This window comes from Podarcis filfolensis (assembly GCF_964270895.1).
Source record: "Podarcis filfolensis genome assembly, chromosome: 4".
NCBI lineage: Eukaryota > Metazoa > Chordata > Lepidosauria > Squamata > Lacertidae > Podarcis > Podarcis filfolensis.
In genome coordinates this window covers 9253594-9281552 of record NC_139607.1, presented here as the reverse complement: position 1 = coordinate 9281552, position 27959 = coordinate 9253594, and the positions used below count along the sequence as shown (strand labels likewise).

The following is a 27959-nucleotide window of genomic DNA, read 5'->3' as shown; positions in this document are numbered from 1 at the left end:
CCTGTGGCCCAACACTAATCCCATTGTACAGGATCAGGAGACTTAGAGATGCTCTGACCCCAAGCAATTGGCTTGCATTGAAAGTAAGACATGTGTTGTTGTAAAATAGGGATCCACTCACTGTACTGAATTTATTCCACGTTTTTAAATGAACAGCTGGAAAGATAAATGATGGAAGTCAAAGTTGCAAAATCTTTTCTTAATAGCTAGTGATTTATTATTCCTGTCATGGAACAGCGGGTAGAATGGCTGTTCTTTGATATAATTCTAAATGGTGCTGGATTTATTGAAGTGTTCATGCAATATTTGAACTGTGTCTCTCCTGGTGCTTTATGGGAATCTAGCGTGCCCCATGATTACTTGGAGCAAAGTAATGGGAATCAGGAGAAATGGTTTAAGGGCCTTAAAAGCCTTGAGTTCTATTCCTCGCAGTGCTGTAAAGTCTCCCAACGAGAAGGACATCACCGGTCAATGCACACATGGGCAATGGGAGCAGGAAATATTTCCAGTCTGCGGGGATACCGCATGTGTATTCAACACCCGCTCACACAGGACATATGAAAGAGAAACTAAAAATACCTATGCAGTCATTATAGCAAGGTTGGGGGGAAAGTAAAGGGGATTATCAACCACTAAATAGGAAAAGGGATTGTAGTTCTACAATAGAGTACATCAAGGTATGTGTGTGTCCCATGTTCTGTTGCCAGCATCTCCACTTAGTAGGATTCCCAGCTGGGAGTATTGGAAGACACAAGATCTACCCACCTTGGAAGAATGGCAGATGAAAGTGATAGACTATATGGGACTGGCAGAAATGACCGGCAGAATCTGAGACCAGGGAAAAGAGACGGTGGAAGAAGATTGGAAGAAATTTAAGGACTATCTTAAGAAACATTACAAAATTATTGAAGGCTAGAACGATGTTGATTCAGAAATTAAGGCGTTAAAAGCTGTAACGATTATGTGATTAAGAAAAGAAAGGTTAAAAAGTACATAGAAATTAGGGAAATGATTTGTTGAATTGACTTAATTAGAGAATGGAATACAGAAAGGGGAGGTATGAGGAGGTCGGGAAAGTAAGTTTTATGAATATAAGGGATGGAAACTATACCTGTTTTGTATGTGTGTTTTTTCTTTTTTGGATTGTATGTATTGTTATTGTTTTTGTTTTTATTGTTCTGTTTATTCTGTTTTATATAAATTCCTAAACTTTAATAAATATATTATAAAAAAAAAGGATTCCCAGCTGGGAAATACAGTGGTACCTCAGTTTATGAACTTAAACCGTTCCGGAAGTCCGTTCTTAAACCAAAACCATTCTTAAACTGAGGCGCGCTTTCCCTAATGAGACCTCCCGCCGCCGGTGCCTTTCCACCGTTCGGATTCTGTTCTCAGATTGAGGTAAAGTTCTCAAACCGGGACACTTTCAGGTTTTGCAGAGTTTGTAAACCGAATCGTTCTTAAACCTGACTGTTCTTAAACCGAGGTACCACTGTAGCGCTCTGTCACTGTCCCTCCCTCCCCTGCCTCTGTCTCTGAGACCTTTGAAACTCAGACAATATTCCACTAGGTCAGGATGGGAGACCTTCAGCTTGTGTGCCAAACTTGGCCTGGCAAGCTTCTACCTTTGACCCATCAGGCTATTTGGAGCAGGGCACATCACCCACCCTACATCCGGCTTCAAAGGAACAATCAGGAGTTATACGTAAGACTGGCTCTGAAGATGGAAACTTCAGCTGGTGCAGAATTTGACAGCCAGGTTGCTCACCGAGGCAAAATGGTTTGAGCATATTGCACCAATCCTGGCCTGACTGTACTGGCTGCCATTTTGTTTCAGGGCCCAGTTCAGAACCGCAGTAATACTTCAAGGACCACCTCTCTCCATATGAACCTACCTAGACCATGAGATCATCCTCTGAAGCCCTTCTTTGTGTGCTTCCTCCATGTGAGGTCCAGAGGGTGGCAACACAAGAACGGGCCTTTTCTGCAGTGGCTCCCTGTTTGTGGAATGCTCTCTCCCGACAGGCTTGCCTAACACCATCTTTAGGTGCCAGACAAAAATGTTCCTCTTCAACCAGGCCTCTGGCTGATTAATATTCTGCAGCCTTTTAAACTGGGGGAAGGGACAGGATTATTGTTTTGTGTTACTCTTGTTTTTATTATGTATTTTGTGTTTTTTTAAAAAATATTGAATTCCTATGTAGTGAACTGTGCTGAGATCTACAGATGAAGGGCAGTACACTAATTTAGTAAATAATGACAATAGTAGAGTTCTCAGTTATTCCTTTGCTCAAGCAATGCACACTCCCGATGTCTGTCAGCTGATGGGTGTTGAAAGTGCACCTTGCTCTGGGAGAAGAGGGAAACAGTTTCCATCGAAACCACTTTAAAAACCTTCGTCCCATAGGTTATCAAGCTGTACTGTTGACACTAAACATCCCAGATTGGACTGTACTGTTAACCCTAGATCCCAGATTGGATGCTGTAGGAAACTGTGATTGTCTAAAAGTGATGGTGAACACTTCCAAGCTCTTCCTTTTCAGCCAAAGTGTCTTACCAGTGGGTCCAATGTTGCTTTTGTTTCCCACCTTAACCAGGGCTGGGCGATGTATTGTCCAAAACTGGCTTGACCTGGCAATATATTGCATATCATGATGCGTGTGTGTGTGCTGTGCAAAAATCACAATGTGGGGAAAACTGTGAAGCCATTCTATGCTTCTACACAGCTCCATCCTTATTTCAGACATCGTGATATATTGGTACAGTGGTACCTCGGGTTAAGTACTTAATTCGTTCCGGAGGTCCGTTCTTAACCTGAAACTGTTCTTAACCTGAAGCACCACTTTAGCTAATGGGGCCTCCTGCTGTCGCCGCACCTCCAGAGCCCAATTTCTTTTCTTATCCTGAAGCAAAGTTCTTAACCTGAAGCACTATTTCTGGGTTGGCGGAGTCTGTAACCTGAAGCGTATGTAACCTGAAGTGTATGTAACCCGAGGTACCACTGTATATCGTTTAACTGGTGATATGCTTCAGAGTTGAAAACCAGATATTTCCCACCCCTAGCCTTAACCTACTATGTAGAAGTGAGCAGCGCGGTTAAGTGTTAAGTGTGCTCATCTGTCGGTGACATTGAAGGCTTGGGCACAGGCAAAGTTGTCATGCATGTGAGAAGGGAATACTTCACGGTGCATTGTCAGATCTCCATGCTGCATGACCAGTTATTCTGTGCTAAAACACACTAATGAGGGCTTAGAATCGCAACAGGGAGCAATTAATTAATGGTGCCTCTTGAGTTTATCAAAGGCGCTTGCACTGAGAAATCTTAATACACTTGGGGATATTTGCTCTTCCTCGTAAGTGGCTTGACATACTTCTTTCAAGCCCTTTTTACTTTTAAAAATATAGCTGCTTTAAAACTTTGATTTCCCGGAATGAAGAAATCTACAGCCAAAGGCTCTTCTTTCATATCTTTCTTTTCTGAATTTGATCACAATTGCTTCATTCACTTGTTGTCCTTTTCACCTAAGAATTTTTTGCCCAAGTAGACTTCACCCCTTCTCATTACTAAACTCTTCGTCAGTTTTCGTTTAGCTAGAAGTATCAGGATGAAATGGTAGAACCTAGAGGTCAAAGTTCTGTTGGCAATAATATTAAACTGGTTACCTTCCGGTCTGATTTAGGAGAAAAGTGCCATTGTTTTCATTGAGCATAAGCAGTTTCTCGCCTTAATTCTTGAAGGCTGTTGGATGACTTTCTTGGTGACATGTTGCTTCTGAATTCATTGGTTAATGCTAACGCTTTGTTTGACACAGATTTCCAGGTGTAGGCACCTCTCCATCTTCCGCCGTGACAGCTGATGCAAAGATTTGTTCCTGCAATGTCTCTGTCAGTATTCAGTGCCCTTGCCACCTAACAGTTCAGTTTCCTTATATTTATAATGTTAATGCCAAAGATGCATGGCTTGTGTTGTGCTTGTGCCGTGGGACTTTTCTGCTGCCCCCTTGCCACGACTGCCTTTGCGGCCCCTGAAGTTCTGTGGAACCTTCCAGAACAGAAAGTGGTTTGATATAAGGGGAGCAGGTGGGATAGGCTGGTGACTGAGAGAAATCAGAGAATTCAGCGATGCAGATTTTGCATTATAATTGGAGAAAAATGTGAGGGTGAAAGATATTCTGTGACTTTCAGCTGCATATATAAGCTAGGCACCAACATTTAAGTGTTCCTAATATATTGATTTTAGTATTCAACCAGTCTTTATAGCCTGCTTTCCTACGATCCCATTTGAATCCATATTCTATTGGATCTGTCATGTTGATGGTTGATTTATCCACTGGACGCTAACTTCTAGGAATGTGTACATTACCTCGTATTTGTTTTACAGTGGTACCTTGGGTTAAGTACTTAATTCGTTCTGGAGGTCTGTTCTTAACCTGAAGCACCACTTTAGCTAATGGGGCCTCCTGCTGCCACCGCGCCACCGGAGCACGATTTCTGTTCTCATCCTGAAGCAAAGCTCTTAACCTGAAGCACTATTTCTGGGTTAGTGGAGTCTGTAACCTGAAGCATCTGTAACCCGAGGTACCACTGTACTCCACATTTCCCCTGCCTTGCATTTCATTTTCTAATTCAGCTTTCTGGGTGGGGCAGACAATGAAGTATGATACTATGATGAACCATGGCTTGTCACGATGGGAATAAGCTACAAGAAGCCTCAGGCCCCTTTCCCCACTCTCCTACTCCAGCACAAGTTCAAGGAGAGCAGGAACCTTTTCTTAACTCCACTTGAGCGCTATGTCTGAACGCTAAACTGTGGTTAATCTTAACTATATTTTCTTGAAACGAGAGGGCTTCACAATCCATAGTTTGAAGTTGGCTTAAAAAAACACCTCAATGTTTTGATTAGCCACAGTTTTTCAGGTTTAGATAAGATGACTAGCTGCCGTTGATCAGAAACGGCAGCAGGAGAGCTTCCATACTTCCCCGCAAAGCCACACTGCAGAATGGAAGGAAATGGGGCTTATTGTCTGAATGCAGCCAGTGTTCCAGTTCATATCTTTCCACCAGGTCCTTGTTCTTTCTCTTTCTTTCACGGTAGAATGTGACTATGGAAAGGATCCCAAAGTGTTGGCCATATATGGGTTGTTCCATTTAAACTTATTGCTACAAGTGCTTCCTCTCCAGCTCTTCTCCTATCCTTGGCTATTGACCAACACAATAGAGTCCCCCACAAAAAAAAACCACACCCCTATCCTAGTCTCTTTCCTGCCCCCATTTTGTGGCTATCCTATCCACCCCATTTCTCACACACAATTGTAACACACCAATACAGTTTCTAGCGAAGATGAGGCTTAATTCACTTCCAAGCAATTGAAAATCAGCCTGAGTCAGTAGCTGGACAAGTAGGGAACCAGAATACAGCATTAGCAAAAGTTTTTGTTTTCACTTTGTAGAACAGAGAACCCAAAATGTTCTGGGTAACTGCATTTGCCCACCTCGTTCCAGCTTTAGAAATCTGCGAAGGCAGACCCTGTGGTAAAGGAGGGATGCTAGATTCTGTATCATATTTCTAGAAACATATCCACGTTCTTGGTTGTATAACCAAAAGTCTGCATGCGCCATGTGGCCAGTGGGTCATTCTTTAGAGCATTATATAGTTATCGCCCGTTCTCTTGTACTTGTAGCTGCTAGGTAATAACCGGGGGGAAAGGAAAAGGGTCTCTGCAGCCAGAATGTGCAGGATTTAGCCAAACATGAACCCAAGCCTATGCAACTTGTTACCAGAATGCACCAGGTTTACTGAAGTCTGAATTGCCTGCCGTACAGGACTAGCGAGTTGCATTTGACTTGATGGGTCCCAAGTTATGTGAACCTGCTTTAATGACAGTGTCAGTCATTTATCTTCCTGTTGAGATAGAAATAGACACTGGATTTTCCCCCTGTTTAAAAACCAAATATTTAAAAAGTTCTTGTAGCATGGGCGTAGCCAGGATTTATGTTGGGGAGGGACAGGGCACCCAGTTGGCACCATCCTCTGTCTGGCTCTGTCTAGCAGATTCGGAATGAAATGTCTAAACAGCAGTTGTTTTGAATTACTTTATTTTGACCCCAAGTTCTCAGAAAAATCTGTCAAACTCTTCAGTCATTTGAAAATTATGCAGTTAAATAAAAAAATAGCACCAGGGAGTACCTTTCATGTGGTTAACATTTTGCAATATTACAAAGAACACACCTTTTTATCTTATTTTTTAAAATATCTGAACTAAAGCAAGTTTTCTTGGATTTACTGAAATCCTTTTCAGCACTTCCAGGTGATTGGTCAGTTTGCAGAAGACACGCCCAGCTCTCAGTCGGGTTGCCAGTTGTGTTGCTAGAATGCGCCACAACGATTTCAAATATTCTGATTATTTCTACTTTTAGTTGAGTTTTTTTATTTACAGTGGTACCTCAGGTTAAGAACTTAATTTGTTCTGGAGGTCCGTTCTTAACCTCAAACTGTTCTTAACCTGAGGTACCACTTTAGCTAATGGGGCCTCCCGCTGCCGCCGCCGCACAATTTCTGTTCTCATCCTGAAGCAAAGTTCTTAACCCGAGGTACTATTTCTGGGTTAGCGGAGTCTGTAACCTGAAGCATCTGTAACCTGAGGTACCACTGTACTTGATGGAGGGGGCAGCTGCCCTCCCTGGCTACGCCCATGTGTAGCATTCCTTCAGCTACCTGCCTGTCCAAACTGGTACCGAGCAAAGGAAATCCTTGAAGGGATGTCAACCCAATCCTGCCGTAAGGAGCAAAAGCCAGGCCTTCCTCCCCGCTGCAGCAAAGAGGCAAATACGTTTTGGGACAAGGAAAAGAGGTGGAAACAAGAGCAAAATGTAAATGTGTTAAATGGCACATGAACTAGTTGGGCTCCGTTGATTTATTACTGGAAAAACTGTCAAAGGTTCTGGTTAGCTTGCATTAAGAAAAAGAAAAGGCACTAATGTGTTCGTAGCAGTCGGGGCAGTGGGGGGGGGGATGGTTAAAGTATATCAGCTGTAAATTGGTGCAAAGCACTAAAAGGGACATTAGCCTCTAATCAGATTCCAACACTTCATTAAACCTGCCGGCTGGCTTTGAGAATGGTTCTTTTGTCTCCCATCTCTCTGCCCCCTCCTGGCCTTACTTTCAGGGAGGGGCCCCCTTTATCCATTTGGGCAAGACCACCTCCGGGATGCAGAATAGCAGGCTTGGCTCATCCTTCATTTTCCTACAGGCTGTAAGCAGCGATTGGCAAACCTGCACAGCTGGTGACCCACCAGGGGCACATCAGCCATGTGTACCAGCCTGTGGAGGCTCAATAAAACCTCCCAGTTTTGCTTCTTGCCTGTAAATGCAAAGAAGAAGAACTGAGGAGGGGGAGCCAAGCCCATGGTAGCCTATAATGTATGGCTGATGGGCTGCTTTTGGCTTTGACAGATCCTAAGCTAGGCAGGTCTGGCTCCAGGGATATTTTATTGTAGAATCAGGCCGTCTTGCAGCGAATATCAGGGTTGGCTTTTCACAACTCACAAAAGAGGGAACAATTTTAAATGAAAGGCTTTGAGTGTGGTTGAAATGAGAGCCTCGCTGGTCCCCCCCCCCCTTTTTGACTCCACCCTAGGCTAATGGCCAAGCCACAGATGCTGGATGACACCCTAGGATGTGAAATCTGGACCCAATAAGTAAACACAAACTTTTTCTAGGAAGAGGATTAATTCTGGAATGATTTCTTTCCATGCTTTGGGGCACCTTAGTTGAACACTCCTAATCACTTATTAGTTCACACACACGCACCCCACCTTCACACACCACTCCGATAGGAAATTAGCTAAACCCACATTTTCTTTGTGTTCCTTAGGGATGACTTTTCCTCCTAAAAGCAAGTAATGGCTTTTATTTGATTGAAACTTTTATGTATGTGAAGAGGACCCAATGCATCAAATTCTGCTCCCAGATATTCAGAATTCTGAAACAAGAAAGCTGAACCTTACACCCTGTTTTTTAAACTTATTTTTTGCAAATTAATAAATTTCCACACAGTCTCTTATTTGCATAATTTAGTTTGCAGAGCTTTGTTGGTGCAGCTGTGAAGGGCACTGAACTTCCATCCCCTATCACAGGAAATCAATTTCAGCCACTTTTCTCACTTCTCAGACATTAAAGCAGGCATTAAACCATGCCTTTTGGAGCACATCTTTGCAGCCATGATGGCTAGAAACTTGCTATTTAAAGAAAGAAAACCTGAGATGCTCCGGAAGCTGAACGATGTGCCCAATAGCACACTCTGTTCTTTCCTGTGGAATTATGACATACTCTGGTTATGTAACTTGTAAGGAAAGTGACCTCAAAAAGTAAGCAGTGTTGATATTTTGGTAATATGTTCTAATTTATTTAAACTTACACAGTTGATGAATTGCTTGACTTTCTTTCTTTTCTTTTCTAACTTCCGAGAAGTCTTGAATTGGTTAAGTGCCCTGGTTATTTCATGGCTTCTCAAAGCTCACCCTTGTTTTCCTTGTTCTCTTTAAAGGACATTAACACATTGGAAGCAGAATGTTAATGCTTGATGGGATGCCTGCAGTCAGAGTCAAAACAGAGCTGCTGGAATCGGAACAAGGCGTAAGTGCGAGTCTCTTTCATCACAATTTCATTTTCCTTTTTGCCTAGTCACGTTGTTGGTAAACCTTCACAGGAGTTCCCTTTGCTCCTCTCCCTATTTTCAGAGGAGCGTTTGTTGCAAGGTGCCTACCAATTAGTGGCAGCCGCAGACAGGCAACTTTTTTTTTGGTAAATTCCCTTCTCCTGGTCGACTCAGGTAACATCTATTTCCTCAGCACCTCCAGTCCACTTGGCCAAGACGTCTCTGTTAGTCAGGAAGCTGCATCACGACACCCTAAACCATGGGTAGCCAGTGTAGTGCCTTCCCGTTGTTTTGGAGTCCAACTCCCATGAGCCTCAGCGAGCAAAACTAATTGTCAGGTATGATGGAAGTTGAAGTTGAAAACATCCATAGCACACAGCAATGGTAATCCCTATGCCAAACCCTTGGTTTTCAAACTGGGTGTGAGGAAAACCTTGAGCTCCTTTGGAAGCTTTGCTGTGGTTCCGTTGTGGAGAAGATCGGGGTGGTAGACAAGATTTCACCACTTGCTTGCAGCTACTGATCATCCCTTTAAAAGGCAGTGGGGAACCTTCCCCAGGTATTGAAATCGAAATACTTTATTGTTACTTAGAATCATAGAATCATAGAGTTGGAAGAGACCACAAGGGCCATCGAGTCCAACCCCCTGCCAAGCAGGAAACACCATCAGAGCACTCCTGACATATGGTTGTCAAGCCTCTGCTTAAAGACCTCCAAAGAAGGAGACTCCACCACACTCCTTGGCAGCAAATTCCACTGTCGAACAGCTCTTACTGTCAGAAAGTTCTTCCTAATGTTTAGGTGGAATCTTCTTTCTTGCAGTTTGGATCCATTGCTCCGTGTACGCTTCTCTGGAGCAGCAGAAAACAACCTTTCTCCCTCCTCTATGTGACATCCTTTTATATATTTGAACATGGCTATCATATCACCCCTTAACCTCCTCTTCTCCAGGCTAAACATGCCCAGCTCCCTTAGCCGTTCCTCATAAGGCATCGTTTCCAGGCCTTTGACCATTTGGTTGCCCTCCTCTGGACACGTTCCAGTTGTGCAACTGGTATACAGTGAGATTACACAAGCACCCCCCACTCAGCTCTCGTAGTCTTAATTCCCCTCGTTTACTGACGCACACGCACCAAAACCCGAAAGTCAGTTGCCCTGTTGTTATCTTTTCATGCAGCAGCCCAACAGCCCACGGATAGAAGCTGTTCTTTACCCTGTTGGTGGGACTAATCATGCTTCTGTATTTTCTGCCTGAGGGCAGGAGATCAAGGAAGTGCCAGCCAGGGTGTGAATCATCTCTGAGAATTTTCCTCACTCTCCTGAGGCACCGTTCTTCCGCTATTTCATCCAGCAGATTCACAGGAAAGCCCATAATATCTTGTGCTGTATTCACCACCCTCTGTAGGCACTTCCTATCAGTTGATGTCAAACCACCGTACCACATCGTGATGCAGTATGAAAGGACACTTTCTATTGTGGACCATTAGAAGGAGATAATCAAATGTTGATTGACATCGTTCTTTCGCAATACTCTGAGGAGATGGAGTCTCTGTTGAGCTTTCTTAACCACCTGGGTTGTATTGATTTTCCAAGTAAGGTCTTCACTGAGATAAACTCCTAGGATAAACACCCTTGCCTGGGCTCTGCATATCATTGGACTGTTAATAATGCCTCTTGGAGGATAGACAAGAAGGTGTGGGTGGGTGGGTGTACATGTGTGGAAATCTTTTTCCGGCTGGACTGGGTCCTCCTGCAAAATGGAAGACTCCATTCTATCAATCTTCCCACTTTTGCTTCTGGTCCCACCTGCTGCTGGAAAGCATTTCACAAGGAGATGCAACCCTGACGCTGATGCAGATTCCCCACCCCTACTTTACAATGGGCAGCCAGCTGGTAGCATTGAGTGTTCCCAAAGGTACACCCTCAGTTCATGGGGAGCAACACGGGGCCCTGTCCCCCAAGCACCTTTGCAGGATGCATTGGCAAGTGGGAGCAGGCCCACGTCTTGCCAAGTGATTTGGTAGAACACTGTGCTTGGACGTGTTTCCTTATATCTCTATAATCAAAGAAGCTCAGTGCATGACTGTTTGTTTTGTTTTTCATAGAATTGTAGAGTTGGAAAGGACCATGGGGGTCATCAAGTCCAATACCCAAATTGCAGGAATTTTTTTGCCCAATGTGAGGCTCGAACCCTCAACACTGAGATTAAAATTCTCGTGCTCTACTGACTAAGAGGACTAGAAAATCCCCTGAAGGTTCTAGGCCATGACAGACCCTTCCCAGTAGCTCTAATCCCATGGGTTGAAGGCAAGCCCAATTGTCCCCACCCTGAACATTTTAAAAAGGTCCAGGCCATCAGGATAAAAAGTTCTGGTCCAGCACTCAGACATGAATGCCTGCATTCACCTGTTCCTTACCGCTTTAATGGAGGCAGTCTGCTTCACTCTATTGCATGGGCAGAACCAGTCCCCCAATTCTGTATCATCCTTTACGGTTCTTGTCCCACCCCCATGGTTATGCAGCAGTTTTAGCTCAAGGACTGGGTGAGTATGCGAGACACGCCAGCTCCTCTTTGAATTTGGAATGAGTTCCTATCATTTACAGCCCCTGGCCCTCTGAGCTCTAACTAGGTTTAGCGAGAGAATGAAGCCACGACTATCTGTGCAGTGGAAGGAAAGGTAATCGTAGTACTAATGATTATTATGATGGCAGCATAAAGCCTCTGTGAGGGAAGCTCAGAGTCTTTCCATCAGTGCAAGCATGACTTAGTTCGGTGATTTTATGTGTTACGACTGCCTCTCCGCCAGAGAGATCTAGGCAGGATCTAGAAAATAGTTGTGCTGCTATGTTGCTTCAGAACAATTCCATTTACTCACATGGAGTCGCTAAGCTGGGGTTTCTCAATAGGTGGCCAGAATCTATAGAAACGGGGGGCAGCAGGTAGATAACGATGAAATTAAAACTTGAATCTGATGCTTGCCAGAGAACCTCTAACTGTTGAATGGAGGTAGCTGAAGGGAGATCCTTTTATGTTTGGCCATGCAACTTGTGCATCATAAGAACCTAAGAGCCCTGCAGAATCAGACTAAAGGTCCATCTACTGCAGCATCCTGTCCTTGCACCAGAGGCCCCAAAATAGGGATGCCTGCTTCATCAGATGTGGCAAGTTCCCTTTCAGGTTGTTAGGGGCAAGTGCCACCAGTAGTTTATGGAAGAAGCAGCACCAGTTGGTTGGTGGCACTTGTTCACGACGTCCAAAGCTTCAAGAGGTAGAGAGCCGAGTTTTCTGGGGGCTAAACAAGCTGCTGTGTGGCTTTATTGAAAATGTGCTGGCCGCATGCTTTGTAGCTGCTGTCTAATGCACCTAGATGTTACCATAGTGGCAAAAAGTGAATAGGTTTGCCCCCAAATGATCATCTCTCCGCCTGCACTTTCTGCCTTAGTAACTTAATGCACTGCGCCGTGTATCCCAGTGTTGTGAGTGGAGACAGCTGCACCGAAACCTTGTGTGAATAAAAATGTATAATGAAATCATGGGATAGCTCTCATCCCTTTTTGTACACCTCTTGTAAAGCTGTTCCACAACCCTGCAGCAAAGCTTGTTGTTGCAAACTCTGTATTGTGCTTTGTCAAGTAAAAATGAGAATATGCCTCCTGTGGCAGATAAAAGTGGTAAATAATCTTGTTTGTATGTTAAACTTTTCAATTTTCTCTTGAGTTCTTCTTTGTTAGGCTTTTAAGCATTGTTATATATATATATTTTCTTTTTAGGTGCCTTTTGTAAACGGTGTTGCTTTTCTCATTCCTGCCGGGAAGGACTGAAAGACTGATATTCCTTTTAAGCAGTATTGGCGTTTTTGTTCCCGCCTTTGTGGAGATGATTGCTCACATAAGTTATCTTTCAGACCTCTCTCCCTCTACCAGATTTTGTCGTCTTTATTTCATGCTTGAAGGAGAAGTTGTTAAGCTGTTATTTAGAGATGCCGGCATTCCATTTGTGATGCTCTGTGCCTTGTTACTACCACAAAATGCCATTATTACACATGTCTTGGGGCCCAGCAGTTTGCAGCGAGAAGGAATTTGTGGATAAATGGCGGTTTCATGCTTTGTTAGTGGGGAGCATGAATTAGGCAATCCTGCAGCAGAACCAGGCCCTTGCGTTCACATGTAGAACTGTCATTAGGACTTTGTGAAGTCACTGGGCGTGCCAAATGTCATGCGGTATTAGCAATCTCATCCACGCTGAGCCTCCAGGCACCTTGGAAAGAACTTTAAGGCAGCCCGAGAATTTATCCAAGCTGTGCTGGACATCACACACTACCTTCTGGACCAGAAATTGGCATCTCCCGGTTGCAATTTAGAAATAAGTTTGGTCCCTGAGAGATCTCAGGAATCCAGGCTGAATTTTGGTAAGGAGGGGAAGAAACGATGCCCTCCCTAAAGTTTTAGCGCTTAAAGACTCACGGCCAAATGTGTGCTGAAAAATATTGGTAGCATTGGTTACTGTACGTGAAGACGGTACAGTACAACTGCGCCCACTTTGCTGCTCCCCATACCTCCCTGATTGCACAGAAAGGAAGCAAGCATCCCATTCAGACTAGCAATTGTGGGTGTTGGGAGTGAAACAAAACAAGCAAGCAACCCCCAGTTGCGATGTGGCTTCTCCCTAAGAATCCTGGGAATTGTAGTTTGCCTGGGGCAGCGGTTCTCAACCTGTGGGTCCCCAGATGTTGTTGGACTACAACTCCCATCATCCCTGAGCTCTGGCCTTGCTAGCTAGGGGTGATGGGAGTTGTAGTTCAACAACATCTGGGGACCCACAGGTTGAGAGAGGCTGGCCTAGGGTGTTGGGAATTGTAGCTCTGCAAGTTCCCTTTATTCTTTGGGGGAAGCTATGTGCTTTTAATGTTTTTTTGGGGGGTGCAGCCTTAGAATCCTTCTAATACGTGTCTGTAGCTTCTTTATTTTACTATGCTCATTGCAGATAATCAGTAGTGTGAAAATTACAGATAAAAAACCCCCTCTGCTCAGTGACATTCAAAATAAGTATCTCTCAACCCTGAAGTGATTGGGTGATAATCATTAGATACACAATGCCTTGATGTTAAATGCAGCATCACAGTTCTGGTGGAATAGTGACCTGGAAGGCAGGTGAAGCAAATATTTTCTATGGTAATCCACAAGTCATTTAATGAAATGTATTTTCTAGACCAAATTAAACTGTGCCACTTGAAGTTGTATTATTGTCACTTTAGTAGGAACAGGAGACACCATCAGAATTGGGACTCGGTGCATAGAAGGGGAGGCCAGTCCTCCCCATCTCTGCCAAAAATCGGCAATAGAAGTTGCCTCCTTCACCTTGGGCTAATAACAGCTTCAGGGGAGCGAAGCCAGTTTTGATGTTGATATACCCATTTGACAGGGGAATGGATTGTTCCATTGGGATGCAGTTCTCAGGCAACCAGCCTTGGAGTACAGTGGTACATCGGGTTACATACGCTTCAGGTTACATATGCTTCAGGTTACAGACTCCACTAACCGAGAAATAGTACCTCTGGTTAAGAACTTTGCTTCAGGATGAGAACAGAAATTGCATGGCGGCGCAGCAGCACCCATTAGCTAAAGTGGTGCTTCAGGTTAAGAACAGTTTCAGGTTAAGAAAGGACTTGCAGAATTAATTAAGTACGTAACCAGAGGTACCACTGTACCTCCGTTGCCTTTGTTGGGGCTACTGAAATTTACTGAGACTAGTGGGAGAATTGCAATGGGACCAGAACAAAATAGCACAGACCACGAGGTTACCCCTGAGGATAAGAGACCCTAGTCAAGTTCCCACATGTCACCGTGTAATTTGGAGCAAAGAAAATGTGCAGCTTCATGGTATGGCAGGGTAGTTAACATGGTACACTCTAGGTATATAAAAAAGGTAAAGGACCCCTGGGCGGTTAAATCCAGTCAAAGGCAACTAGGGCAGGGGTAGGCAACCTAAGGCCCAGGGGCCGGATGTGGCCCAATCGCCTTCTCAATCCGGCCTGTGGATGGTCTGGGAATCAGTGTGTTTTTACATGAGTAGAATGTGTCCTTTTATTTAAAATGCATCTCTGGGTTATTTGTGGGGTCTGCCTGGTATTTTTACATGAGTAGAATGTGTGCTTTTATTTAAAATGCATCTGTGGGTTATTTGTGGGGCATAGGAATTCGTTCTCCCCCCCCACACACACAATATAGTCCGGCCCACCACATGGTCTGAGAGATGGTGGACCAGCCCACGGCTGAAAAAGGTTGCTGACCCCTGGACTAGGTGGTGCAGCACTCATCTCGCTTTCAGGCCGAGGGAGCCAGCATTTGTCTGCAGACAGCTTTCCAGGTCATGTGACCAGCATGCTTCTGGCACAGCGGAACACCATGATGGAAACCAGAGCAGCGCACGGAAACGCCGCTTACCTTCCCGCTACAGTGGTATCTACCTATCTACTTGCACTGGCGTGCTTTTGAACTGCTAGGTTGGCAGGAGCTGGGACTGAGCAACGGGAGCTCCCTCTATCGTGGGGATTCGAACCGCCGACCTTCTGATCAGCAAACCCAAGAGGCTCAGTGGTTTAGACCACAGCGCCACCCGTGTCCTATGCTGCGATCCTGGCAGGGGCTGATGGGAATTGTTGGGCATGGAAGACATCTTGTTGGCTGTTCCTGTGCTGTTTTCCGTGTACTCCCCAGCCAATAATGCAGAGCAGGCGTGGGAAAACCCACAACGTGATGACATAATGTCACACTTTCATATAACAGGAAAAGGAGGGGGAACCTGACGCTGCGTTTCAGTGCTGCATTACATTCCTTTGATGGATGTCACGCCTTGCTCCCTTCTGAGATCATCAAAATACCACAGTCCTTGGAATGCATGGTCATTTTGGGTTGCACAAGACTGCTAAATTGCAAATGACAACATTCTAGAGAAAATATTTCATGTGGAATTCTACATATATCTTGCACACGGGACTGCCTGATTTAATATGGCACTATTTCGGAGAGCTACAATGTGTGTCTGAGGTTTGAGAGTTAATAATATCTCATATAAACACTGCTGAAGCTAACGCAGGACAGGAAAACCCCAAAGCAGCAATGAGAGAAAGAGACTTAGAATAGGAAATATATTTGTCCCTCCTGGTTGGCTGCAGCTGGCATTTCGCTAGCAAGTGAAACTGTGGACTAAAAACAGAACCTTCAAGATATATGTTAATCTCCAGGCTTTAAAATAAATAATTCAGAGCTTGTTTCGGTGAAACCTGAGGTGTAATATTTCTGTGCTTCTGTACAAGCCGTTGAAACCTACGTTGGGAACAACATAATCTAGTTTGAAGAATTAGATGAACTTGGAAGTATCACATAACCATAAATAGCAAGTGTTTTCTCCCTGTGGTCAATAGCTTTCCACTGAAAGGCTCAGAAACCACTCAACCAATTTGCATCAACGAAGTGTCATTCAAAAGCCTGTAATGAGTAGGCAGTTTAATTTTACAAAAATTGCTCACCGACCATGGGAATTTCAATTCAAAAAACATTCCGGCACTTCCTCTCCTCTCCTCTTGTTTTGCTTTTATTTATTTCAGTTAAACATATATTCCTTCTCTCTGTGGATTATCATGGTGGCCAACAAAACATAATAATAATAATAATAATAATAATAATAATAATAATAATAATAATAATAATTTATTATTTATACCCCAACAAAATATTAAAGGTAAAATAATAATGATTACATGTTAAAAGTGAGCTGAGCAACAGATATGATGTCCAGTCAAATCAAATGAAAGCACCTATCAAAACAATATTTTTAACAGGTGGCAAAAAAAATCATTAAGGTGGGTCCCAGGCAAATCTTCCAGGGCAGATGATAGAATAAACCCTTGCCTGCCATGCAACCAAACTTAGCCCCAATACAGGAGAGCCTTCTTCACTGATGTGAATGGATGGGCAGGCTCATATAGGAGGAGCCTCAGCTGCTAGTTCAAGGCCCCTGTGACATCAGAGCAGCTACACCAATGGCAAGCGTGTTGGAAGTTTGGATGCAACACAGCTTGCAAAGTACCTTTAACCTCTCAAGCTGACTTCTCTACCTCTTTGATGTTAGACTGATATTGTCAGGTTGCATCCTGTTTTACAACTTCATATGTATATTATTTTTATTAAATTTTCTGTTTTACAATTTAAAATACTCATTTTGCATCCTTAAGATATCAGTGACTCCCCTTCTTCTCTTTCCATGGTTCATTTTACATATCATAAATCCCTGCATATTTTACAAAAACTATGCCATTCATTATTTCATTATTGCATCCATCAAGACTTATTTACATTGTTGAATTTATCTTAATGTGTCAGCGTTTTCAGCTGTACACAGTTATTTCCTATATATTCAATAAACGTTTTCCAGTCTTCTCTAAATGTATGTTTTTCCTGTTCTGTTATTCTATACATTAAGTCTGCAAGCTGTGCATGTTTTGTCAGTTTAAGTTGCCATTCTTCTTTAGTAGGGACCTCGCTCGTTTTCCATTTTGAGGCTAACAAAACATGGGTCGCAGTAGTGGCATACATAAATAACAATATTTAACACCTGGGAATTTCAGTCTGAATAATCTCCAACAGAAAGGACTCTATTTTTTTTTGGGGGGGAAGTACTTTAAAAGATTTTTTTCAATTCATTATGGATCATTTCCCAATACTCTTTTACCCTTTTACAAGTCCACCACATATGAAGAACGTTTCCTGCTGCTCCTCAACACTTCTTTCTTAGAGCTCAGTATGAGAGGTCAGACTGGAGCTATCCTCTGAGAGAACAGTTAGACTAGAACTGAAAACTTTCCTATCCAAGTTATGTACTGCCTGCAACAAACTACTTTGTTATTGATTTTATTTCCTAGAACAGTGGTTCCCAGTTAGGAGTCCAGGAACCCCTGGGGTCTGCAGAATGTACCCAGGGGATCCGCAGCCCCATCTCTTGCTCCCCCCCCCAACTATTTTTTTGTCATTTTTGCATGCTAATATCACAAATTTTATGGTCTGTTTTTTGTTTGTTTGTTTGTTTAGTCGTTTAGTCGTGTCCAACTCTTTGTGACCCCATGTATCGGAGCACGCCAGGCACTCCTGTCTTCCACTGTTTTTAGTATACAGTGGAAGTATTGGGTTACATGTGCTTCAGGTTGCAGACTCTGCTAACCCAGAAATAGTACCTCGGGTTAAGAACTTTGCTTCAGGATGAGAACAGAAATTGTGCTCCGGCAGCGCAACAGCAGCAAGAGGCCCCATTAGCTAAAGTAGTGCTTCAGGTTAAGAACAGACCTCCAGAACGAATTAAGTACTTAACCCGAGGTACCACTGTACAGTCATACCTCGGGTTACAGACACTTCAGGTTGCGTTTTTTTGGGTTACGGACTGCCGAAACCCGGAAGTACCAGAACGGGTTACTTTCGTTTTTCGGCGGTCACGCATGCACAGAAACGCTGAATCGCAACCCGCGCGTATGCAGACGCGTCGCTGCGGGTTGTGAAAGCTGTGGGTTGTGAGCATGCATCCCGCATGGATCACGTTCGCAACCCAAGCGTCCACTGTACTTCAAATATTTTGCGTATTAGGGGCTACTCCACCTTTGTTCAAAGATTGCTTTGCAGAGGTAACTACCATAGAGTTATCAAAATTGTCAAAAGTAGGGGATCCATGGCTTGGCTTTTGAAAAATAGGGGTCCTCGGTAACTAGCTAATTGGGAAGCACTTACCTAAAAGTTGACCCTTAAAACAAGATTTACTTTCCATACGCTGCTCCCTCTGCATACGGAAGTGTTTCAATAGGTAACTGACACAGGTAAGCCCAATAGACACCTCTGCATGCAAAACTGACTGGTCACAGAATTGTGGGCAGACCTGAGATGAAGAGTCTTATGCTCTACTTACTGATGGTGAAACTGGCAAGAAGAGAGTTCTGAAGGAGAGAAGATTGCCAAGAGGGGCATGGTCAAAGGATGAGGAGGAAAGTGCAAGAATGTCAAGGGAAGTTCATAGGACACCGGAGGACACTTGCAGCCCATGAACTGTGCACATTCCGGTGTATATAATACTAGCAAATTATTGCGAAACTTTGAACATGTGGTAAACATGTTGCTTGAAGGACGTATCTGTGTCTACTGCTCATTTAAAGGAGGCACGTGGGAAATGCTCTAGATAATTTTTGCTAGTCTTACTGACACTCGTGGGGCTGCCTTCAAAAATCGTCAAACATTTCGCCTCCGGGAGAATGTCTGTATTTGCATCAAATCTCGAGCCCTGTTCACTCATTGCCCCTGGTGCAATTAACAACTGCATGAGGGGGGAGAGGGAGGGTCTTGATGGCCCCACCCTGCCATCTCCACCCCACTGCCCATGTGTTGGGGGATCTTCTGAAAGGCACCTCTCAACAAGTGTTCTCTCCCTGTGATTTAGAACCTTGCATAGAAATTGCACAGGGAAGACTGCATGTGGTTTATGTACACAGAAACTAGATTCACCTCCCTAAAAACACTGCATATACACTATAAAAGCACACGCTAGTTCTGCCTAGATGACCTTTGTGAAGAAAGGAATGTGGAATGAAGACAAACAATAGTTCTTTCTTAGCAGATGTGCTAAGACACTGCAGAGCTACATTGGCATATGGGGCTTCTCACAGGTGGCCCATTTGATTAATATATATATATATATATATATATATATATATATATATATATATATATATATATATAATGCAGGTCTGCCACTACTAATACCACGTCTTGCCATTTGTGAACTTTTGTTTTTAAAAACCAAAACCCACTGTGTACTTCCCCTCCTCTCTACCACTAAAAGCATATACAGTGGTACCTCAGGTTAAGAACTTAATTTGTTCTGGAGGTCCGTTCTTAACCTGAAACTGTTCTTAACCTGAGGTACCACTTTAGCTAATGGGGCTTCCCGCTGCTACCGCACCGCCGTTGTGCGATTTCTGTTCTCATCCTGAAGCAAAGTTCTTAACCTGAGGTACTATTTCTGGGTTAGCAGATTCTGTAACCTGAGGCATCTGTAACCTGAAGCGTCTGTAACCTGAGGTACCACTGTACATGATGCTCTTTTAAAAAAAATTTAGAAAATGATGGTGAACAAGTAACTCAGCAAGGCAGGAAGTATGGTTGGAACTGATAAGAATTCAAAGCAGCGTGACTGAAAGTGACAAATATTACACTTTCCTTCCCACCTACGGCTGATGCAGACGTAATATTACCAATTGCTTCATCATGAGCTAAGCAATTGAAAGTGGGCTGTGGGATTGCATGCTTCCTCATCCGACTCCTTTCCTTCTGGGGTGAGAATTCCCCTCCCTCGAGTTTCGTGTTGGTTAATTATTCCAGCAGTAGCAAGATAGCCAGCTGGCTTCGAAGTGGCTTCAGATGCCAGGCTCAATCGGATCTGCCCCAGCTGCAGCCAAACATGTCTCTCCCATATCAGTCTCTACAGCCAAAGCAGGCGCTGTATCTCCCCAACGGTTTGACTTCGCTCCCTGAAGGCACACTCTTCCAGTGTCTCCTGAGACAGATGGATGCCAACCAACCAACTTTAAAGAGTTAACCATGGTTAAGCTGGGCAGAATTTGCACCACATATAGGAGTGGGTTGCGGAAGTTGGCATGTGTTTTTGAAGTTAATCCCTTGCAGGGTTATTATGTACTGAGTTGAATAGGATCCAAAATGCAGCAGTCTGATTGGTCCTAGAACAATAGGACCCAGAATGCAGCAGTCTGATTGGTCCACAGGAGCCACCCAATCCAGCTCCAGGTGGAAGGGAATCCGCAACCTGATTGGCCTACAGGAGAATCCCTGAATTAGCCAATCACGTGGAGCCCATTGTGTAAATGATGTATATAAAGCAGACATTCTGGGGGAACTTCCATTCCTCCTCACCACTATGAGCTGAATAAAGGGCATGAAACCCACTCTCGACTCCGAGTATATTTCAAGGGTGTAGGCTCCTTCCTATTCCACCATACACAGTCTAGTATATAGGTAGAAGATATTGCAAAGGATTTGCCACTGCATAGGACTGCCAGTACTTGGCTTTGAAAGATGCTCTTGTATTTGTAATAACCGCAAAACAAGGAGCAGAGATACTTGTTGAAGCAAAGGAGCTATTTCCGGGACAATGGTTAACCTTGTTCCATGAGGGCCAGAAATAAATTTCCAAGAAACTTTACAGAACTGTTGTTGTTTGTGTGCTAACTTGGAAGCTCTGTGGAAGCAAAAAGGATTTATTGGTGCTTTTCTCAAATACTTTGTTGAACACTGAAATCTCAAAGAAAGGAGAGCCAAGTTTGTTTTTTTCTTGTAGCTTGATAGTTCATGTTGACAGCTAAAGGGGAACGTGTACAATCATAGATGGAATTGACTTAAAGGTGGGTTAGGCCAAAGTGAATTTCTACTTGCAATTACTTGACTGCTTTTAGAAATCTAGAATGTAAAATATGAATGACAGTTGCATCTTCTGAAATATAAGAAACACACAGAGAAATGCGCGCGCACACAATTAATAATTGACAAATTTTGCACTGTTTAAAAATGTTCTGTCAAGTCTTCTAACACCTTGTAGTTGCATGCCTTGGAACTGGCAAGGGACTCGGAAGGCAGAATATTTATAAACTGTTCTGTTTGGTGATATAGATCACGGTGTCACTAAGCAAGCTGCAACAAGACCCAAGCTGCATTGCGGAATATTCTCAGGGGGGAGTAAGATGACTGTATGCACCTGTGGTTGGGAACCAGATGCAATTTAATTAAAATCCTGCAAAAAGTAATACAAAAAAAACCAGATGATAGCTGTTCGAAGGTGTAGAGAGTGTGGTGATGGTTGTAGTTTTTGGAAATTGTAAACAAAGGACCAGAATAGAATTTTAGGGTGTACTATGTTACCGTGGCAACAAAGTAATTTCTGTAAATCTGTAGTAAGGAAAATCTGCAATAAGGAACCTTTGGACCAGGAATTTAGACAGAAATGAGTGTTGGGAACCAACAAGTTACTTCATGCCTTAGACATCTTTTTTTGAGAATGTCTGAACCAATAACCTTCATATAGATTAATTGGTTGAATTGGTGAAGCTACCATTGATTAATTGGTGCTGGCAAATTTTAATCGGGAGAAAGGAGGGAATGCTGTCTTATTTGTTGAGGCTACTTTGGTTCTGGTGTGTTAATGTAATGGGGAATGCAAAAGAAAATACAGTGGTACCTCAGGTTAAGTACTTAATTCATTCCGGAGGTCCATGCTTAACCTGAAACTGTTCTTAACCTGAAGCACCACTTTAGCTAATGGGGCTTCCCACTGCCGCCACGCTGCCGGAGCACGATTTCTGTTCTCATCCTGAAACAAAGTTCTTAACCTGAAGTACTATTTCTGGGTTAGCGGAGTCTGTAACCTGAAGTGTATGTAACCTGAAGCGTATGTAACCAGAGGTACCACTGTATTGCTACAGAGGCTGCACACCACTAAGGGGTTCCAGGTACTCACCCAGGGTTGTGTTTCTGCTGGGAAATCAGGGCACAGTGGAGACTAAGAAATATGGTTTATTGTGCACATATTTACACCTGGGCCTACTTCAGAGAGTGTTCAAGAGCATTACATCTTGTTCCTCATAGCAGTGCAGCTTTGGAGTCCAAAGCATCGTGTCAGGATGGTTTTGCCCTGCCTGGAGTTCTCCTTCTTCTTCCCATGAACCCTTGTAAAATAACACTCCCCCCCCCCCCGTGGGCACAGCCTGCCCCCTCTCCTGTTTCCCTAATTCTGGAAGCTGATATCCTAAACCAGTGTGCCGTTGTATCCTGGGGTGCCTTGAATGCTGGTCAGGGGTGCTGCGGACAACACTGACCTCTATCCCTTTTCCTTCCCTCTTCTCTGAAGACTTCTTGTGTCTCTGCCTCCCAAAGGCAGATGTTTGTTGCAGCAGCCCTGGCTACAAGCTCTGCAGGCGAATGGTGCCTCTGGGGCTGGCCAGGGGGTACTGGTTGCAGCTCAGAGACCTGGATGATAATAATAATAATAATAATAATAATAATAATAATAATAATAATAATAATAATTTATTTGTACCCTGTCCATCTGGCTGGGTCTCCCCAGCCACTCTGGGCAACTTCCAACAAAGATTAAAAATACATTAAAATATCACACATTAAAAGCTTCCCTATACAGGGCTGCCTTCAGATGTCTTCTGAATGTCAGGTAGTTGTTTATCCCTTTGACATGTGATGGGAGGGCATTCCACAGGGCGGGTGCCACTACCGAGAAGGCCCTCTGCCTGGTTCCCTGTAGCTATGCCTCTCGCAGGGAGGGAACCGCCAGAAGGCCCTCTGAGCTGGACCTCAGTGTCTGGGCAGAACGATGGGGGTGGAGATACTCCTTCAGGTATACAGTGGTACCTCGGGTTACATACGCTTCAGGTTACAGACTCCGCTAACCCAGAAATAGTGCTTCAGGTTAGAACTTTGCTTCAGGATGAGAACAGAAATTGTGCAGTGGCACGATTAGCTAAAGTGGTGCTTCAGGTTAAGAACAGTTTCAGGTTAAGAACAGACCTCCGGAACGAATTAAGTACTTAACCTGAGGTACCACTGTACAGGGCCGGGGCTGTGATGGCTGCCCGGAGGGCTCCCAAGGAGAGGGGGGAGGAGAGGAGGCTGAGGGAAGCCCCACAAGGGAGGGTGTTTGAAAAAGGATGAGAGGCTGCCAGCTTTGCAGGCAAGGGGTGACATAACTGAGCTCCTGAGCCCCACAGAAAGAACCTCTGCCCTAAAGCTTTCTCCACCCACGGTAACCATGGAAACCCCCCTCCACTGGCAGAGAATCTCTTGCCCTGAAGAGGGTTTTCATTGATGTGTTAATGACTTGCTTCCAGCACCTTTTGTCATTCTTAGCAACTTCTATCCCAGGTGAGTCCCTGGCCTTTAACACTCCAAATATTATCTAAATTCTACCATTTATTACTTTCCAACATTCACTAATGCTACCAGTTATGATTGCACTTGCACCCCCAAACTTCGTTACCCCTGATCTGTAACAGTATTAAAGATAGGGGTTTTTTTTACACTGTGAGTAAAAGACTTTGCTTGCTAAGTTGCTAATTTAACCCTCTGTCAACAGGTGGAATCAAACAGCTTAATAGTACATTGTGGTTGGGGTGGATTCATAAAACTTTGGGGACAGTTTTCCACAGTATGTTGCAGGTAGAATGAAGGCAAGAGAAGACTGGAATTTCCATGTGATGTTTCAGACTTTCCCCTTCTTCATTGAATAAGAAATCAATGTTTTCACTCTTATCCTTTTAAAGTCGATTCTACCCCCTATTGAAATGACTGAGACAACTGAAAAAACACACACATAAGGTGTTTTGGAGTGGAAGGGACCCCAACAAATGCTCTTCAAATTAATCTGTCACATCTACAGGTGCTTAGCCCATAATATCTGTTCTGTCCATTTTGTGTGAGAAAGACCACAAATGGTATTGGGGTCAATAGTATCCCACAGTTTTGCAAAACTTCTTTATGTAATGAACACACACTGCAGTTAGAACTTTCCTGGTGTCTCAGCAAATCTGTTTCTTTCATCATAGCTCTCTTTTGTGCAAAACATAATGATTGTGCCTTTTCGTGTCACTGAGACCTCAACTGGGTCTTCAGAAGTTTGCAAACAAGCAACACCCCTATACTCCAACAGGTATAGGAACCCCTGACCATTAGGTCCAGTTGCAGACGACTCTGGGGTTGCGGCGCTCATCTCGCTTTACTGGCTGAGGGAGCCGGCATACAGCTTCCGGGACATGTGGCCAGCATGACTAAGCCGCTTCTGGCAAACCAGAGCAGTGCACGGAAACGCCGTTCATCTTCCCACCAGAGCGGTACCTATTTATCTACTTGCACTTTGACGTGCTTTCGAACTGCTAGGTTGGCAGAAGCAGGGACCGAGTAACGGGAGCACATCCCGTCGCAGGGATTCGAACCGCTGACCTTCTGATCAGCAAGCCCACCCATGTCCCATATCCCAACAGGTAGCCAGACTTGATGGCAACGCTCAAGCAACATAGCCACTTTTCTCACAGAGTGATCTTTGCAAAATGTGTCGCTCGATGTATCTGAGGCACTATGCCACTGGCTTCCTTCAAAAGAATCAATAAAATCTTCAGATTTTATTATTGTCCCATGCATGGTCTGTGAGATGTTTACCATTTTTTTATGGAACAGAGAGATGGAAGTGGCAGCCAGGAAAAATCGTACTTTTTAAGAATCTGTCACTAAACGTAGGCTGATCAAAATCTCCATTTGGTATAAGGTGTGTTCTGGTCTTTCCATGACAGTTGCTGCAAGGAACAGGGCTCAGTAGGGCTGGGCGAAGTTAGGTTTTCTACATTGCGATGTATTGCTAGTCAAACATCGCGGTTTGGCGATATTCTATGATGTTGAAACAAGCTGCATTGGACCCCAACTGGCAAGAGAGGGTGAAACTCCTGCAGCTGCAGGCTTTTCAGCTGAGCATTTTAAAGATGCAGAGGGAGGAACAAGCTGTATCAGCGCCTCACCAATGCAACTTACCGTATTTTTCACTCTTTAGGACGCACTTTTCCCCCTCCAAAAATGAAGGGGAAATGTGTGTGCGTCCTATGGAGCGAATGCAGGCTTCAGGCAGTTATCTGCAAGCCTTCGGGAGTTCCCGCCGGGCTCCGAAGGCTTGCGGATAGCAGCCTGTTCAGGGGGCTGGGGTCGGGGGAAGCTCGGGCTTCCCCCATCCCAAGCTCCGGGAGCGGCGGTGAGGTAGCGTGCAATCTTGCCACTGCTCCTGGACCTGTTCTGGGGGCTGGGGTCGGGGGAAGCTCGGGCTTCCCCCGCCCCAGCCTCGCGGCTAAAAATGAAGAGGTGGAGAGGTTGCGCGTGGCTAAAGAGGAAGCCAAGACAGCCAGCGGGATGGATCCTGCTGGCTGTCTTGCCTTCTTTGCTCTTTGGGGCTGGGGGGGGAAATAATTTTTTTTCTTTATCCCCCCCCTAAAAACTAGGTGCGCCCTATGGTCTGGTGCGCCCTATGGCGCGAAAAATACAGTATTTCTCCCCCTGTGCCGTATTAGGGCAGACCATGATGTTGGTTTCACTCAGCAGTATATCGCTGGTGAAACCGCCGCCGCTCCTGAGTTCTTCTGCTAGCACGATAAAAATATCAGAATAATATCAGAATAAAAATAGAAGAAGAAATACAGCTCAGGGGCGGCCCACTGATGAGGCAACGCGAGGCAATCGCCTCAGGTGACAGGACCCACAGGGGCAGCAGATCCCAGTGTATTTCTTTATTCCCCTCTTGTTCTTCATCTAGATCTTCACACACCCCTTCGTCCTTGGGATGCCATTTTGTGGTTCACCTCAGGTGCCAAAATGTTTGGGGCCAGCCCTACACCAGCTGCAAATCAAACAGCACTAAAAGGTGAATTTCGAACAGGGATATTTCCAGGTGTTGTGTTTTTTTTTTTTTTACTGTCAACATCACCACAACCTTAACGCTGTTTGTAAATGAACATGTTGTATATTGCCATTAGTTCTCCCAAGTAAGGAAGACAATATTGGTATTTATAAAGTAATGGTACCCATTGCAACAACCTCTGAGGCACACAGATAAAATCCCCCAAAACTGTCACTTGTACCTATGTGCAGATACATGATCAGAACCATTAACAACCTAATTATGGAATTCACTGCCCACGAGACGTCAGTAGCACAGATGAGCCTTTTAAAGGGATTTGATAAATCCATAGTCTTTGATATACATCCTTTACTTACTATCCATGTCATTATAAAGGGAGCCTCCATATTTGAAGGAACAATAAATCCCAGTTTCCAGGAACAAATATGGGACGGCTGTTGTCTTCATGCATCTGCCTAACCTCTCTTGAAAGCTGTCCTCCGGACACAGGGAAGCTCTGGTTTGATCCAGCAGGGCTGCTCTTAACTGCTTTGAAGGAGGCTCATTACATGAGTTGTTTCTGTCCTTTTTGTCTGCCAGGAGCGCATACTCTGCATTTAATGTGCTCCTTCCTATGGAGGCTCTCCGAGCTCCTTGTGAACAGCTAACATTGTCACTTGCCTTCATTTTACCTGCCTCACTGAAGAGAACAACTGTAAATGTTATCTTCAAAGCACTGATTCCCACCCCCCCTTCTGAAAACAAATGGTTTGTATATCCAGCTGTTTTCCTCTGCTGAGTCATCAGTCTCAGGATAGGCTGTGAACTGAGAGCGCAGAGAACATTAAAGCAGGTTATTATATTCAAAGCAGATTTGTAGATTAGATCAAATGGTACCACTGTAAGAAGCAGAACGCAAACTCTTTTATGGCAAGAGGTGAAGGGTGACATTCAGCTTAATCATAATGCAAGGCTTCCTCCCTTGTGGAGCTTGAAGAGAAGGTGTCCTCTGCTCAGCATTCATCTGGGAGACCCCCCCCCCCAGAGGATCCCTTAATTACAACAAAGCACTCTTTGAAGATCATGCAAGATACTCAGAGGGGAAAACTAATGTACTATTCATGTTGACATCTCCTTAAACTGCAGCCCCTCTTTATCAATAGAATTTCTCTTGTGCTGGTGAGTGGCCCACTTTACACGAGGAGAGCAATAAATTAAAAAATAGCTGTGCTAGAAGGCCTTTTTTATAATAAAAACGTTGGTAAACATCTTTGTATTTTTAAGATGTTCATTGCCCAAACACTTCTTTTGCAGTGGGTTTGTTTTTCTGTTTTCTTCTTTAGTATCGTATAGGAATCCACATTTACGATAAATTTTGAACAAGAAAAGAATTTGATTCATACCAAAAGTTGAATAGAACAAGCGTCCAAGTATCCCACTATAATGCTTTAATGTGCGTCCAAAATAAATTCCTCCTTAGTTCTGAGTGCCTTGAAAACATTGCATAGTTTCTGCTCACTTCGCAGTGTTCTGTTCATTTTTGGAAAACTACATGCTGGTCGTTTAACTGGAATTAGTTTGAAATCAGTTAACTCAAAATCTTCCTGGACACCACTGTTCCTCTTCCTTCTTACAGAAGGAGACAAAAATCAGGGCTGAGGTGGGATTCTTCCAGCAATGTGAAAATTTGCTTGTCTTCTCCTCTCGCTCTCTCTTTGAACTCCCTCTGCCTGTGCTACTCGCATTGCTGGTTGGATGAGCAAACTTCATACAGGTCAAATCAGTACAAACATCAGGGAGCCAGGGAGCCAATCCAA

General features: G+C 44.1%; 1 protein-coding gene across 5 annotated transcripts in view; it reads left to right on the top strand.

Annotated features, from left to right (window-relative positions):
- Positions 1-27959, top strand: part of KLF12 (KLF transcription factor 12) — a 231328-nt gene that overhangs the window by 80994 nt on the left and 122375 nt on the right. For all 5 annotated transcript variants that reach the window (XM_083610928.1, XM_083610926.1, XM_083610927.1 and 2 more), the window contains exon 2: positions 8547-8635. In XM_083610928.1, the coding sequence (XP_083467054.1) occupies positions 8570-8635 (66 nt within the window). In that variant the 5' untranslated portion in view covers positions 8547-8569. The remainder of the gene's footprint in view (positions 1-8546; positions 8636-27959) is intronic.